The sequence below is a fragment of the Podarcis melisellensis genome, assembly GCF_964234715.1.
Source record: "Podarcis melisellensis genome assembly, chromosome: 1".
NCBI classification, from domain to species: Eukaryota; Metazoa; Chordata; class Lepidosauria; order Squamata; family Lacertidae; genus Podarcis; species Podarcis melisellensis.
The window spans coordinates 40,104,536-40,117,852 of NC_138528.1; the positions used below are offsets into that span (position 1 = coordinate 40,104,536).

General features: G+C 48.5%; 1 protein-coding gene across 2 annotated transcripts in view; it reads right to left on the minus strand.

The window, feature by feature from the left end:
* FMN1 (formin 1) overlaps window positions 1-13,317 on the minus strand; it is a 156,729-nt gene that overhangs the window by 45,621 nt on the left and 97,791 nt on the right. For both annotated transcript variants that reach the window (XM_081886468.1, XM_081886467.1), the window contains 4 exons: window positions 12,535-12,596; window positions 11,083-11,171; window positions 9,696-9,825; window positions 9,050-9,196 (listed from right to left, as the gene is read on the minus strand). In XM_081886468.1, the coding sequence (XP_081742594.1) occupies window positions 9,050-9,196; window positions 9,696-9,825; window positions 11,083-11,171; window positions 12,535-12,596 (428 nt within the window). The remainder of the gene's footprint in view (window positions 1-9,049; window positions 9,197-9,695; window positions 9,826-11,082; window positions 11,172-12,534; window positions 12,597-13,317) is intronic.

Here is a 13,317-nt window from a genome sequence, read left to right on the forward strand (position 1 = left end):
TGCAATGCAAAAGAAAAGGGCATCAAACAGATTATTACATATAGATTTGTTGAGTGTCCTGTGAATATCACACAGTCATTTAAGTGAACAAATGCAAATTCAGTCAAAAGAAAGCATTTTACGTAAAATAAAATGTTTTTCTTATCTTGCACTATTTGTTTGACATTGTTCCTTTATTATGCAGGGTACTGAATCAATTCAGTGAAGATTAACTAGGGAGACGGATAAACTGTGCTTTAGGTATGAAATCACTAGTTACAGGAAATTATTAAATAGCACAAAGAGAAAGACATTGAACCGTATTATATATGGAATGCCTTTGAAGTGTGCATTTGCTTTTGAATAGCATACCAAAAGCTACTGAGATAGGATTTCGCTGTGCAAAATACATCAATAGAATGTATTAAATTCAGGGTCCATGTATTCATTTTAATTTTAATACCATTGTGCAGCATCAAAATTCTTAACTGCTTGTTCTAAATATTTTTTTTAAAGAACCATGCAACACAACCTAACTGGTAACTCGACCGGCAGCGCAGAATGGACCTCAGACTCCCAACAGCATCTGACTATGCATGTCTGTTCAGTAGCAAGTCCTACTAAGTTCCACAAATGTTTAGGATTAATGCTGCAATCCTATACTCACTTGGTAGTAAGACCCATTGAGCCAGTAGATGCTTATAGAATTGCACTCCTGTTTTATCATTCAGTACTTCTTTTGCAATGAGACATCACGAGGGGAACAATCCTATGCATGTGTAATCAGTCCTACTGTGTTAAGTGGGGTTTATTTCTTTGGTAATTGTGTCTAGGATTGCAGTTTAACATAGATTGGATGGGTACAAGCCCCAAAATTTAGGTGGACTTATTTTAAAAATTCATAGACACCTGTCATGAACTTTTACATTCTATTTGTTGCTGTGATTAGCATTTACAGTAGCCATGTTACTTGTCAGTTAAAGAGAGAAACAGTCCAAGTCTGGGTCTGAAGAACTATGAGCAAAGGAAAATAGTGGCTAGAGTACTGCTCCAGACATGCTTGCACAAGAAATCTTGCAATCTGTAGGCATTCTAGCAGTTCTGCTTGTGCATGAAGCTGAGCAAGACCAAGAGATACTTTATGTGTGCAGAAATGCACCTTTGGATACAAGCACTGGTTAGCAGAGCATCCTTTGTGTAAGAAATTGATAGCTACATTGCACAAAATGAGGCTAGGAATGCCTTTTAACAGCTTTGTCTGGTTCGCCAGCTATACCCATTCCAGGCCAGCGATAGCTTGACTATGGTAGTCCATTCATGGGTAAGCTTGAGGCTGGATTACTGTAACATGGCTTTTTGTGGAGATGCTCTTGGTTTAGAAGCTCCAGCTGGTGCAGATTTCAGCAGACAAACTGCTGATGGGGACACCTGGTTGATAAAATGGAATGCCGCTGCTAAAACATCTGAACAGGTTGCCCATCTACCACCAAGCCAGGTCCAAAGTCCTTGTGTTAATTTTCAATGTCCAAAAGAACTTAGGTCCATGGCACCTTAGGGGATGCCTGAACCATTCCATTCTAGCTCAATCTCTGAGATTGCCTGCAGGAGCAATGTTGGGTTGTTCTCTGAGTTGGTAAGGTTCATTTGACAACAAGAAACCGAGCCCAGTGGGGAGTTTCATGCTCCGGCACTGGGGGGCGGAGAGCCGGTGGGGGTCTGGGCTGGTGTGCGTCCTGGTGGCGGGGCACGTGTCCTGGTGGTGGGGCACGCCACCTGTAGGGGCATGGCGCCCAGCGCAGGCAGGGGGCAGCCACGATGGCACCCTACTGGGATTGCGCTGCCAGGGGCGGCCCACTCCTCTTCCTCCACCAGTGACCGAGCCTTCAGTCCTGCGGAATACTCCGCAACACTTTCTGTTTCAAACACCTGCTGAAAGTGTTTCTATTCCACCAAGCTAAGGAAGGCAATTAAAGAACACACCTTTCTATAATAGTGAGCTGAGATCTGATTATAAAATTTTTATATGAATTTTATTGTATGGTGTCACGGCCACCCAGGACGGGTCCCAGCTCACAAGAGACCTCACTCCGTTGCAGTTTATTTACAGGAAAAGTTTATTGAAGATTTCTGCTTCTCGTACAGTTCAGCATCGTGGCCGTACGTCTGTCACGTTAGACCGCTGAAGTCCCCTCTGACTCCTCCCCTCTTCCACACCAACTTAATAGCCTGGCTCTAGACCACCTCTTCCTCTCCTTTCTTTTCCGCAGGGTCTTCCTGCCCCCCTGGGTTCCCTCTCTCCGTGACTCGCCTGAGGCTGAATCCTCTGCCGCCTCTTCCCCCCTCCTTCTGGCTTTAGGGCCGGGCTCCTCCCCTGAGCTCTCTCCACTTCCGCGCGCCTCTACGTTTGAACTTGGCGCGCGTACGTTGCTGCTGACCTTTCTTTCGACCGCTACACCACCCCTTGTTCTGCTCTCCACCCTTTCCGGCTGAACACCTTGCTCCAACCCCCTTTCTCTGTTCTCTCCTAATCCTGCTCCCTCCGAGAGGCTGACGACTCCACCCCCTTTTCTCCGTTCCGGCTGAGACGCCTCTTGCTGCGTCTGTCTTCCACTGGGCTCCTCTCCGCTTCTCCCTTCTCCTCCCTTTTGCTTGATTAAGGTAACCCCCTTTTGAGAATCCTCTGACTCGCTGCTCAGACTCGTGGATTCCCTCAGAATTCCGTCATCTTCTTCCTCATCCTTCTGCCCCTCCTCCCACTCGCTCTCCGTCTCCTCTGTCATCTCCTCCTCTCTCCCAGAAACCCTGACATCCATCCCCCCCTCGAAGCCCCCCCTTCCCCCCTCCCGCTCGCCGGGTGCAGGTTGAGGAAAACGTGGTACTTCCTGGGTCGGTTCAGGATACAAGTTGTCCACCTCAACGTTCTCCTCTGTCATCTCCGTATATGTGTGTTCGAACTCGGGTTCCCCACCCACAGACCTCACAGTCTCTTCCTCCATCACTGCTTCTCCTGGCGCTGCCTGCCAAGGACCTACCATCCATCTCTGACTCCATGCCTCCCTTGGCTGATCCACCCACCAACAAGGGCCTGTCTCCTCCCCCCCCAGTCTCGGATCCCTGGTCGGGCTTGTTTCGGGCGTATGGCCCTCGGGTGAGGAGAAACCCTCGAACGTGCTGTCTGACAAAGTGGGCGTGAAAAGCCAATCATCAAAATACTCCTCGGGCATGGGCTTGTGCGGAAAAAGTGCATGGAACTCCTCCTTCAACAGGGGTTCGTCCAACGCGTAACCCGGCACCCAGCTATTGGCAGAGGCCGGAGTGCCTTCCCTGGCTAGAAAATATTCAACTCCCTCCTCCCCCCATCTCGAGTCCAGTATCTCTGTGACCTCGTTAAGAGGTTCTGGTCTTGGCGATTCCCCCCCCTCAGGCGCCCTCCTACGTGGCTCTGGGAGTGCTCCTGACTCTTGAAACCTGTGTGGGGTTTTGTAGGGAGTGAGCACCGACCTATGAAAGACCGGGTGCACCCTGGAACCCTCCGGAAGGGCTAGACGAAAAGCCACCGGATTGATCTTAGCCTCAACTTGATATGGCCCTAGCTGCCTGTGTCCTAACTTCTTCTTGGCCAATGACCTGGCCGGCATCGCGTGGGCTGCTAACCACACCCAGTCCCCAATCTGGATGTCCTCTCCCGCCCTCCTGTGCTTATCGGCCTGCACCTTATACGCCTGTTTTGCCAGCTCCAAATGTCTCCGCAGCTCCTCGTGCACCTCTTGCAACTCCGCTGCAAACTGGTCGGCATCTTGAGGCCCCCCCCCTCCTGGTGCCGCAAATCTCGGGAAGGTTCTGGGATGACGGCCATTGTTCGCGAAGAAAGGCGTCACCCCGGTGGATGCGTGTTTCGTGTTGTTGTAGGCGAATTCAGCCATCGGCAGATAGTCCACCCACGCCGCAGGTCGCTGGTTGGCGTAGCACCGCAGGTACTGCTGCATGATCGCGTTGACCCTCTCCGCTTGACCGTTGGTTTGTGGATGTCTCGCCGATGTCAGGTTGATTTTGACGTGCAATATGCCCAGAAGCTTTCGCCAGAAAGTGGAAACAAACTGGCGCCCCCTGTCGGACAAGACGGACTGCGGAAGTCCATGCACTCTGAAGACGTGATCGATGAAGAGCTTTGCGGTCTGTTCTGCCGTCGCCACCTTGGCACAAGGGATGAAATGCGCCATCTTGGTGAACAAGTCCACCACCACTAACACCGCCGTCTTACCTCTGGAGCTGGGCAGGTCCGTAACAAAGTCCAACGCTACCCTCTCCCACGGTTGCTGCGGTGTCTCCAGCGGTTCTAGCAATCCCGCCTGCTTCTGGTGCACTGGTTTGGACCTCTGGCAGATATCACACCTGGCGACGTAGTCCGCCACCTCTCCTCTCATCTGGGGCCACCAAAAGTCTCTAGCCACCAATTCCATCGTCTTCTCTTTGCCGAAATGGCCTGCACTAGGGGCGTCATGCAATTGTTGCAGAACCTTGGCTCGAAGATCGTCGGTGGGCACGTAAAGGGCACCCTTACGAGTCAAAAGTCCATCTTGCAATTGGAACTCATCGTTGTCTCGCGACCCTCCGCGTAGCTCCTCCATCTTGGACTGTGCAAACTGATCCCTTTGCAACGCGCGTCGCACCGCGTCCAGGTCGACTGCGATGGTAGCGCACGTCCACGCCTGCGGTGCGAAAATGTGCTTTGCTGCGATTGGAGCTGCTTCCTCCAAGTATTGCGGCTTTCGGGACAGCGCGTCTGCAATAACATTGGAGTCTCCTGGGATGTATTCTATTTTGAAGTCGAAATCCGCAAAGAACTCCGCCCAGCGCATGTGTCGCTGGGTCTGTAACTTAGCCGTCCGCCAATACTCTAAGTTCTTGTGATCCGTGCGGACTTGCACCGTGTGCTTGGCTCCTATTAAGAAGTGTCGCCACGCTTTGAAAGCTGCATGAATGGCCAACAACTCCCTGTCCCATATGGTATAATTGCGCTCCGTCTTGCTGAGCTTCCGGGAGTAGAACGCACCCGGTCTCCAGTTGCCTTGCGAATCCTCTTGCAAAAGAACGGCCCCAACCGCTCTGTCTGACGCATCGGTCTCTACCCGCATGGGTCTGCCGGGATTCACGTGGAACAGCTGCTCTTCGGAGGCGAAAAGACCTTTAAGCGTCCGGAAGGACCGCTCCGCTTGTTCGGTCCAGACGAACTTCTTCTTCTTGGAACTGAGGGTGTCAGTGATAGCCGCCGTCGCGTTCGCAAAACCTTTAATAAACTTGCGGTAAAAATTGGCAAAGCCGATGAACCTCTGGACCTCTTTCCGATTTCGAGGGCTTTTCCAGTCCAACAGCGCTTGAACCTTAGCCCTGTCCATGGCCAGTCCCTCGTCGGACAACTTGTAGCCAAGGAAATCAACCTCTCTGACATCAAACTGGCATTTTTCCAACTTGGCGTACAGCCTGTGGTCCTTCAGCCTCTGCAGGACCTCCCTCACGTCCTTATCGTGATCCTCCGACGATTCCGAGAAAATCAGGATATCGTCGAGAAAGCAGACACACTTCTTGTAGAGGAGACCTGCTAGCACGTGGTGCATAAATGCTTGAAAAACGTGGCTGCCATTTTGGAGACCGAAAGGCATGACTCTGTATTCGTATGTGCCCAGAGGGGTGAACATGGCGGTCTTCCACTCATCTCCTTTCCGGATGCGGATGAGATTGTAAGCTCCACGTAGGTCCAGCTTGGTGAAAATCTTGCCCCTCCTGACGGTCGCTAAAAGGTCGTCAATCTTGGGCATGGGGAAAGCTTTGGGCTTAGTCAAGCTGTTTATGAACCTGTAATCCACTATAAGCCTTTTTTGGGGCGTGTTTTTCTTCTTCACAAAGAACACAGGGCTGCCACCCGCTGCTTTAGATTCCTGGATGAAACCTCGCTTGAGGTTATGGTCTATGAACTCCCGAAGCTCTTGCATCTCGTCTTCCGACATGGAGTACAGCTTGGCAGCAGGCAGTTGCGCCCCTGGCACTAAATCAATCGCGCAGTCGTAAGGTCTGTGAGGCGGCAACTTGTCAGCTTCCTTCTCACAGAAAACCTCCAAGAAGTCCTGGTACTTGTGAGGCACCGTTTGCACCATACCCAGATGCAACTGCTGCTCGGCTTCTCCTCCCTGATCGGTCTGAAAGCAATGCTGAGCACAATACGATGAACAAAAGGTGATCTGCCGCTGGTACCACGCAACCGCGGGACTGTGCCTCTCCAGCCAACTCATGCCTAACACGATGGGTGTGTCCGATAAGTGGGTGACATTGAAACTAATAAGTTCTCGATGGTTGCCAATCTGCATCATCATGGGAGGGGTTTGCTGCACCACTTGCCCCCCCAGCAACTTCCTGCCGTCTACCGTGACCACGTTTAGAGGCGTCGTTGCAGGCAGGAGCGCCATGTTGTGCTGCTTAACGAACTGCAGTCCCACGAAGTCGGCGTTGCTTCCCGAATCGATCGTTATTGGAACCTCGAGGAGTCTCCCATCAGGCAACTGGAGTGTTGCTGTGAGCAGAACTGCCGGTCTGGGAGGCAAAGGGTCCACGCTTTGCAGTGATGCTGGGGGCTTGTCTACAGATCCGCCTGGCTGAGCCCCAGTAGCTCTGCTTCCAGCCAGGCACTGTCGTTTCCCTGAAGCTGCTCCCCTGGTTGCACCTCTGCTGTTACAGTTGCCAGTGCTGCAGTGTGCTTCTGGAGCCTCTGGGGGCACTCTTTCGCCATATGGTGCGCACTGTCACAGATGTAACACTTCCTGGTTCCTCTAGGAGGCTTCGCTTTGGCTGCACCAGGGACAGGGCTCTGGGATGGCTTCTGAGCCCTAGCACCACCAATCTCCATTGGCTCCTCGCTGTCCTTCCCCATTGGCGAGGGGTGCGCACGGCTGAAATCCCTGTGCACAAAAGGGAGAGTCCTCGCTTGCGCACGCGCTTGGGACCCGTCCTCCTCGTGCCACGGACGTCCCTCATGTCGAATTCCAATAGCTAAAGCCCGGTGCACCACGTCTTCTAGGGTCTGGGGTCTGTCCCCCCTAGCGATCTCATCCTTGATGGGGGGGCTCAATCCCTCCCAAAAAAGATCTCTGACCGGCTTACTGTCCTTTGGCCAATCTAAGGCGGTGAGCAATGCAAAAAATTTAGAGTGGTATTGGCGCACAGTCGCTTTCCCCTGCCTCAGCCCGTGCATTTGACGGCGCGCAATGTCCACATCCACAGAGGATTGAAAACAAGAATCCATCGCTTTGATGAACGCAGTTGAATTGCGACGGGCCGGTCCATCTTCGCGCCACAGATTGCGTAGCCAAGCCCTGGCCTCCCCATGCAGGTGCGAAACAATGAACCCCACTTTCTCCTCCTCATCTTTAAAATCGTGACGGAGTAAATGCAGTGCATATACGACGTCCGCTCTGAAATTGGGATAGTCTTGCAAGTTGCCATTAAAATGCGGAACCAGGGCACCCCCCCTCCGTCCAAGCGCAATGCCCTCCGCTCTGGAACCTGGGGCCCCCGCCCTGTCCGCGTGTTCCCACCTTGCCTGCAAATCCTGGCACGTCTTCTCCAAGTCGTCATTCTTCTTCTGCGAAGCAATGACTGCCGATGTGAGAGCGGTAACCTGATCCCGCAGTGCAACCAGCTGCTCCTCAGCGCTCATGGCTGCTCCCGTTCGTGAGCTTCGCAAAAAAAAATTTTTGCTTTCTGAGAGGGGACTTACTGTCACGGCCACCCAGGACGGGTCCCAGCTCACAAGAGACCTCACTCCGTTGCAGTTTATTTACAGGAAAAGTTTATTGAAGATTTCTGCTTCTCGTACAGTTCAGCATCGTGGCCGTACGTCTGTCACGTTAGACCGCTGAAGTCCCCTCTGACTCCTCCCCTCTTCCACACCAACTTAATAGCCTGGCTCTAGACCACCTCTTCCTCTCCTTTCTTTTCCGCAGGGTCTTCCTGCCCCCCTGGGTTCCCTCTCTCCGTGACTCGCCTGAGGCTGAATCCTCTGCCGCCTCTTCCCCCCTCCTTCTGGCTTTAGGGCCGGGCTCCTCCCCTGAGCTCTCTCCACTTCCGCGCGCCTCTACGTTTGAACTTGGCGCGCGTACGTTGCTGCTGACCTTTCTTTCGACCGCTACACCACCCCTTGTTCTGCTCTCCACCCTTTCCGGCTGAACACCTTGCTCCAACCCCCTTTCTCTGTTCTCTCCTAATCCTGCTCCCTCCGAGAGGCTGACGACTCCACCCCCTTTTCTCCGTTCCGGCTGAGACGCCTCTTGCTGCGTCTGTCTTCCACTGGGCTCCTCTCCGCTTCTCCCTTCTCCTCCCTTTTGCTTGATTAAGGTAACCCCCTTTTGAGAATCCTCTGACTCGCTGCTCAGACTCGTGGATTCCCTCAGAATTCCGTCATCTTCTTCCTCATCCTTCTGCCCCTCCTCCCACTCGCTCTCCGTCTCCTCTGTCATCTCCTCCTCTCTCCCAGAAACCCTGACATATGGTTTTATGTATGACTGCTGTAAACCACCCCGACGCTTTTTATGAGCAGCAGTATAAAAATATTTTTTTCTACATAAATAAAAGTTGGGAATGGGAAACGGCAAATGAGTCGTGCTTCTGAATCAATTCTTAAAAGTCCTGAAGCGATGCCCTGTGAATCTCACTCATGAATGTTGTAATCCATGTCTGAAACTGTGAGATCTATTTTCTTACACTGGAGACAAGAATATGTGCATACGTTATTGTGGAGCTGGGTTGTTGTTTTTTTTAATGGCAAAGTCCCCAGTGAGTTCAAGAACTCACTTGTCATTTGCTACTGGGGATGGCTGCTTGTAGTGGTGAAGCTGTAGCAATAAGAAACACCCATTAATTTGTATGGAGAAAGGCTATATCCCAGTGCCTGTGTCTCAGGCATAAAGAAAAGCAAAGAATTGTAGGAAGAAAGAGAGAAACATTGGCACTTGGCACACCTTTGCTTAAAATGCCAATTTTAAATAAAATTCTATTAAAAAACAAAACAAAAACTACTTACTCTACTTTTAACATCCTTTAGTTTAGGAAGTATTTCCAAACCAAACCCATCTGCTTGCCCACGCGTCCTGTTCCCTCCATTCATGTAATTTCCAAAAGCCAGGATCAATCCTAAAATGTCTTTCACACTTTTTATATCCAGCAAATCCTGAAAGAAGAATGCCAGTGTTTAATATCGGAAAGCAGAGGACGAGTACATACATACCATTCAAATGTTAGCCTCTTTTTATGCTTTGGTGTAGAATGAAATAGAATTGCACTGAAATCTTTCAAAAGCAGCTTTTCAATTTCTGATTAAAGTTTGAATCCAGAAACCTAAAGGTAAACATTATTTCTTAATGCTTTCACAGCTGGATCTGTGCAATGAAGCCACTGCGTTTATGCTGTCATTGTTCTAAAAATATTTTCATTGCTTTTGCATTGTTAGCCATCTTGGATTTCTTAAGGAAAGGTGGGACACAAATGTCTTAAATAAGAAATGAACAGTAAATTAATACATTTTCCGGTGATGAAATGTGAGTTGTATTGCTGTATTTCCTTCTCCGCCCTCCCCCACTTTATTTGAAGACATATTATTGTAAAGTTGCTTTAGAACCAGCCCAGATCCATTATTTCACCACAAATTTACAATCGGTTCTGACAACTACCTTAGAAACACGGTTAACAATATCAGCTTTACGACGGACTGCAATTATTCCTTCATTGAAGACAGACTGAAAAATTATACATCGAGCACGTTCTGCGAAATTGGAGATCTGGGATAACTCATATAGAAACCTGCAAAAATAGGTGGAAAAAATAACACAAAAGTTCCCTATTTACCTAATTTTACATTCATCCAATACAATTTATCAGCGAATAATGTCAAATTCCTTTCATAAAATTAGTTTTTTGTGTGATTTAAATGATACAAGATATGGTGCATGCTGCTATTTACCATGAAAGGAGAATGGACAGACTTAAAACTTCAACATTGGAGTTAATGTACATGAGAAACAGCATGAACAAGAACGAGACATAGGGAGAGATACTGCACTCTGCTGGTCGGGAACAGTTCTATATAAACTGTGTGTGTCCCCCTCGCTCTACTGCGGTTGTTTGACAAAGAGAGCAGATTACTTCCAGATCTGAATACGAACCCAGGAGTCCAGCCATTTCTAGGGTTCACTCCAAACACAATTTGTAGAGAGAAAGTCACATTGAGTGCCATGGGACTCAACTTTATGCTGTTGGTCCCAACACAGAAATCAAGAGTAATATTGTTCTGCCAGCCCTAATGAAGTGATCTTGTAAAGATTAACGAAACAAGGACCACAATGCATTTTGCACTCTCGTGTTCACAACAGGACTTCCCCTACTTCTCTCCCCCCCCAAGTGTGTCACAGTGGAAAAGGGTTTAGCATGTTATCTGAACCCAATCTCATGGTGACAACCAGTGGTTAAGGAGGAGAGAGGTGAACCATGAACCTAGGTTCAAACACCACCACACTGGGCTGAGATGAAAGGACTGGGGAGAAGCAAACCAGCTGCAATCTCCTCTCCATGAGCTGCATATTTGTGCTTAGCCATACTTTGGCTCAGTGTAATGTGCGAATGGAGCCACTGTATGAAACAAAGACTGTTCTGAGCCTTTGGCCTACTGGAGTGGTGCATTTGTTTTTAAATCCATATCTGCTATATTTAATGAATACCACTGGGAAGCTTAGAACATTAGTTCACTGTTATTTGCTAGGAAAAGAAGCAGGAGGTTGGAAAGGACAGGAAAGTAGGCGTAAGTTAATTTTAAAAGTTCAGCAATAGAATAAAGTGCCAAATTTTATGGAATATCGGCCTTTTGAGATTTCCAACAGAAGTGTAAGCGGACATCCGTCAGAATGGGCTTTCTAGTGTTGGGATGGGTATTTCACAATATGGCACATGGGAGCTTCTTTGAACAATTCTATTCTATTCTATGCAGTGCTGTTCCAACTGTTCTGCTTTCCAAAGACTTTTTGAATGATAGGAACCTATGGTAGCAACCCTGGACCATCTTACTGTTCTGGTTTATCAAGAAGCTTCACTTCTTCTTCTTTTGAAGTGTCATAATGCTGCTTTATTTTCTGAAGTTCATCCTTCTGCGCTCTCTGCAATTCCAATGGGGGGGAAAAAACAGTAATGAGTTTTCTTAGCCTCAAGAGAAAAAAAAACAACCCAATGTGTTTCAATGCCCACATCTTTGGAATCACTAAATACTTATTGGAGTGGCAAGGAGAAAGGGGCAGAATTCAGGGGTAGGTGCTGCTGTCCCACCTACAAACAGAGACTGACAGAACCATACACGCAACATGAACAGGATAGGTTTTCCTAACAAGGTATTTTCAATGTAGAAGCAATTTTGTTTCACTTGACACAATTCAGCATACCATGGACAACAATTAGATTTGAATTGCTAGTATAATTCTTAGCTAATTCTTGTTCACATTCTTGTTCACTCTTCATCCTGGGTGCTCCCACCACTGGTTTGGGAAGCAGTGTACACATGACATTAGCTGTAGTCCACATCTATCCTGTTGTGTCTTATGAAGTTCTGTGTTCTGTTGCATTTTCCCCGCAAATAAGCCACAGACTGAATTGGAAAAAAGAACAACCTGGCTGCACTTTAGGCTCGTAATATATATACAGCCTGACACACATTATTATTAAATACACGATGAGGCCCAATCTGTGTCATGGATGTCACAGTGTTCTCAGAAGCTGCATAAACTTTTGCACATGTATGCTTGACTGAATCACACACTGCTATGTGAACTACATTTCCCAAGACACAGTGGAACGGTCAAATTACATGTGGGTGCATCTGGAGTCTCTGAGAAGGATGTAATCTGAGCAACAGTGATTTGGCCTCAATGGCACCACTGCTATTCCAGAATAGTTATCTGATTCGGCTTGCACCTGTGCCAGTTATAGCGGGGCCAATTATAGTGGGGTTCAAATTATATACTCAAACACTGAAAGAACATAAGGCCAGGAGAGGGGGTTGAGCAGAATTTCATAGACTAGCCCTGCTCCTTTTTACCAGTGCCTACAGAAGCCAACCAGCCACCGGTGTATTTTGGCTGGCATGTGAAGGAGTTGTACTGATGTCTGCATGTGGTGCTCCTGTATGTACTCTGTGTTCCTCCCAAGCAATGTTAGCCATCATATGAACCCTCAACTCTTGCTCTGCATGTGAATATTGTACAAGTATGGCATTACCGGAGGAAAGAATGCAAAACAAAAATGAAGGACTATAGAATATTGAAATGTCTGAACAAAAGAAGAAACTGTATCTCAAGGTGGATTCAACCAGACATCTATTACTAAAGACAATGGGGGGAAACCTGCATTTCTGTTGCAGGAAGACAGCATTTGGATAAAGGGAACATGGGACATGAAGGTGGGATATGTGCCCACAGCTCACTTTCTATTTGTGATCTAGTAGTGTGGAACTGACCCTTTTATACTTACGTTCTCATACAGTGCTTCCAGCGTTTCTAAGTCGACGATGGAATGATCCACATTTAGTATAGCTGTAGAAAATATAAAATCATAAATTAGATAATATGTCACAACTGGGTTTGTTGGCTAATCTGTTGCTACAAACAGCAAAGAAAAAAAACTGGGGAATGTGTTAGCTTTCATGTGAACGTTTCTCCCATGCAGGCTTACACATAGCTATGAGTTAAGACATTGAAAGAAGGTCCTCTATACGCAGACATTTTTCATTGACCTTTCTATGGACGCAGGTGGCGCTGTGGGTTAAAGCCTCAGTGCCTAGGACTTGCCGATCGAAAGGTCAGCGGTTCGAATCCCTGCGGCGGGGTGCGCTCCCGCTGCTCGGTCCCAGCGCCTGCCAACCTAGCAGTTCGAAAGCACCTCCGGGTGCAAGTAGATAAATAGGGACCGCTTACCAGCGGGAAGGTAAACGGCGTTTCCGTGTGCAGCTCTGGCTCGCCAGATGCAGCTTTGTCACGCTGGCCACGTGACCCGGAAGTGTCTCCAGACAGCGCTGGCCCCTGGCCTCTTAAGTGAGATGGGCGCACAACCCCAGAGTCTGTCAAGACTGGTCCGTACGGGCAGGGGTACCTTTACCTTTACCTTTTGGTTTACTAGTTGACTCTTTTAGACTACTGATGGTGTGGCAGGTAAAGCGAATGGTGTAAAAAGACAAAATGTGCTCTTGTATGAAAGAGTTTCTGTTAGCACATTGGCTTTTACTGTAATGTGGGGGATATTTCAATTCCATGTAAT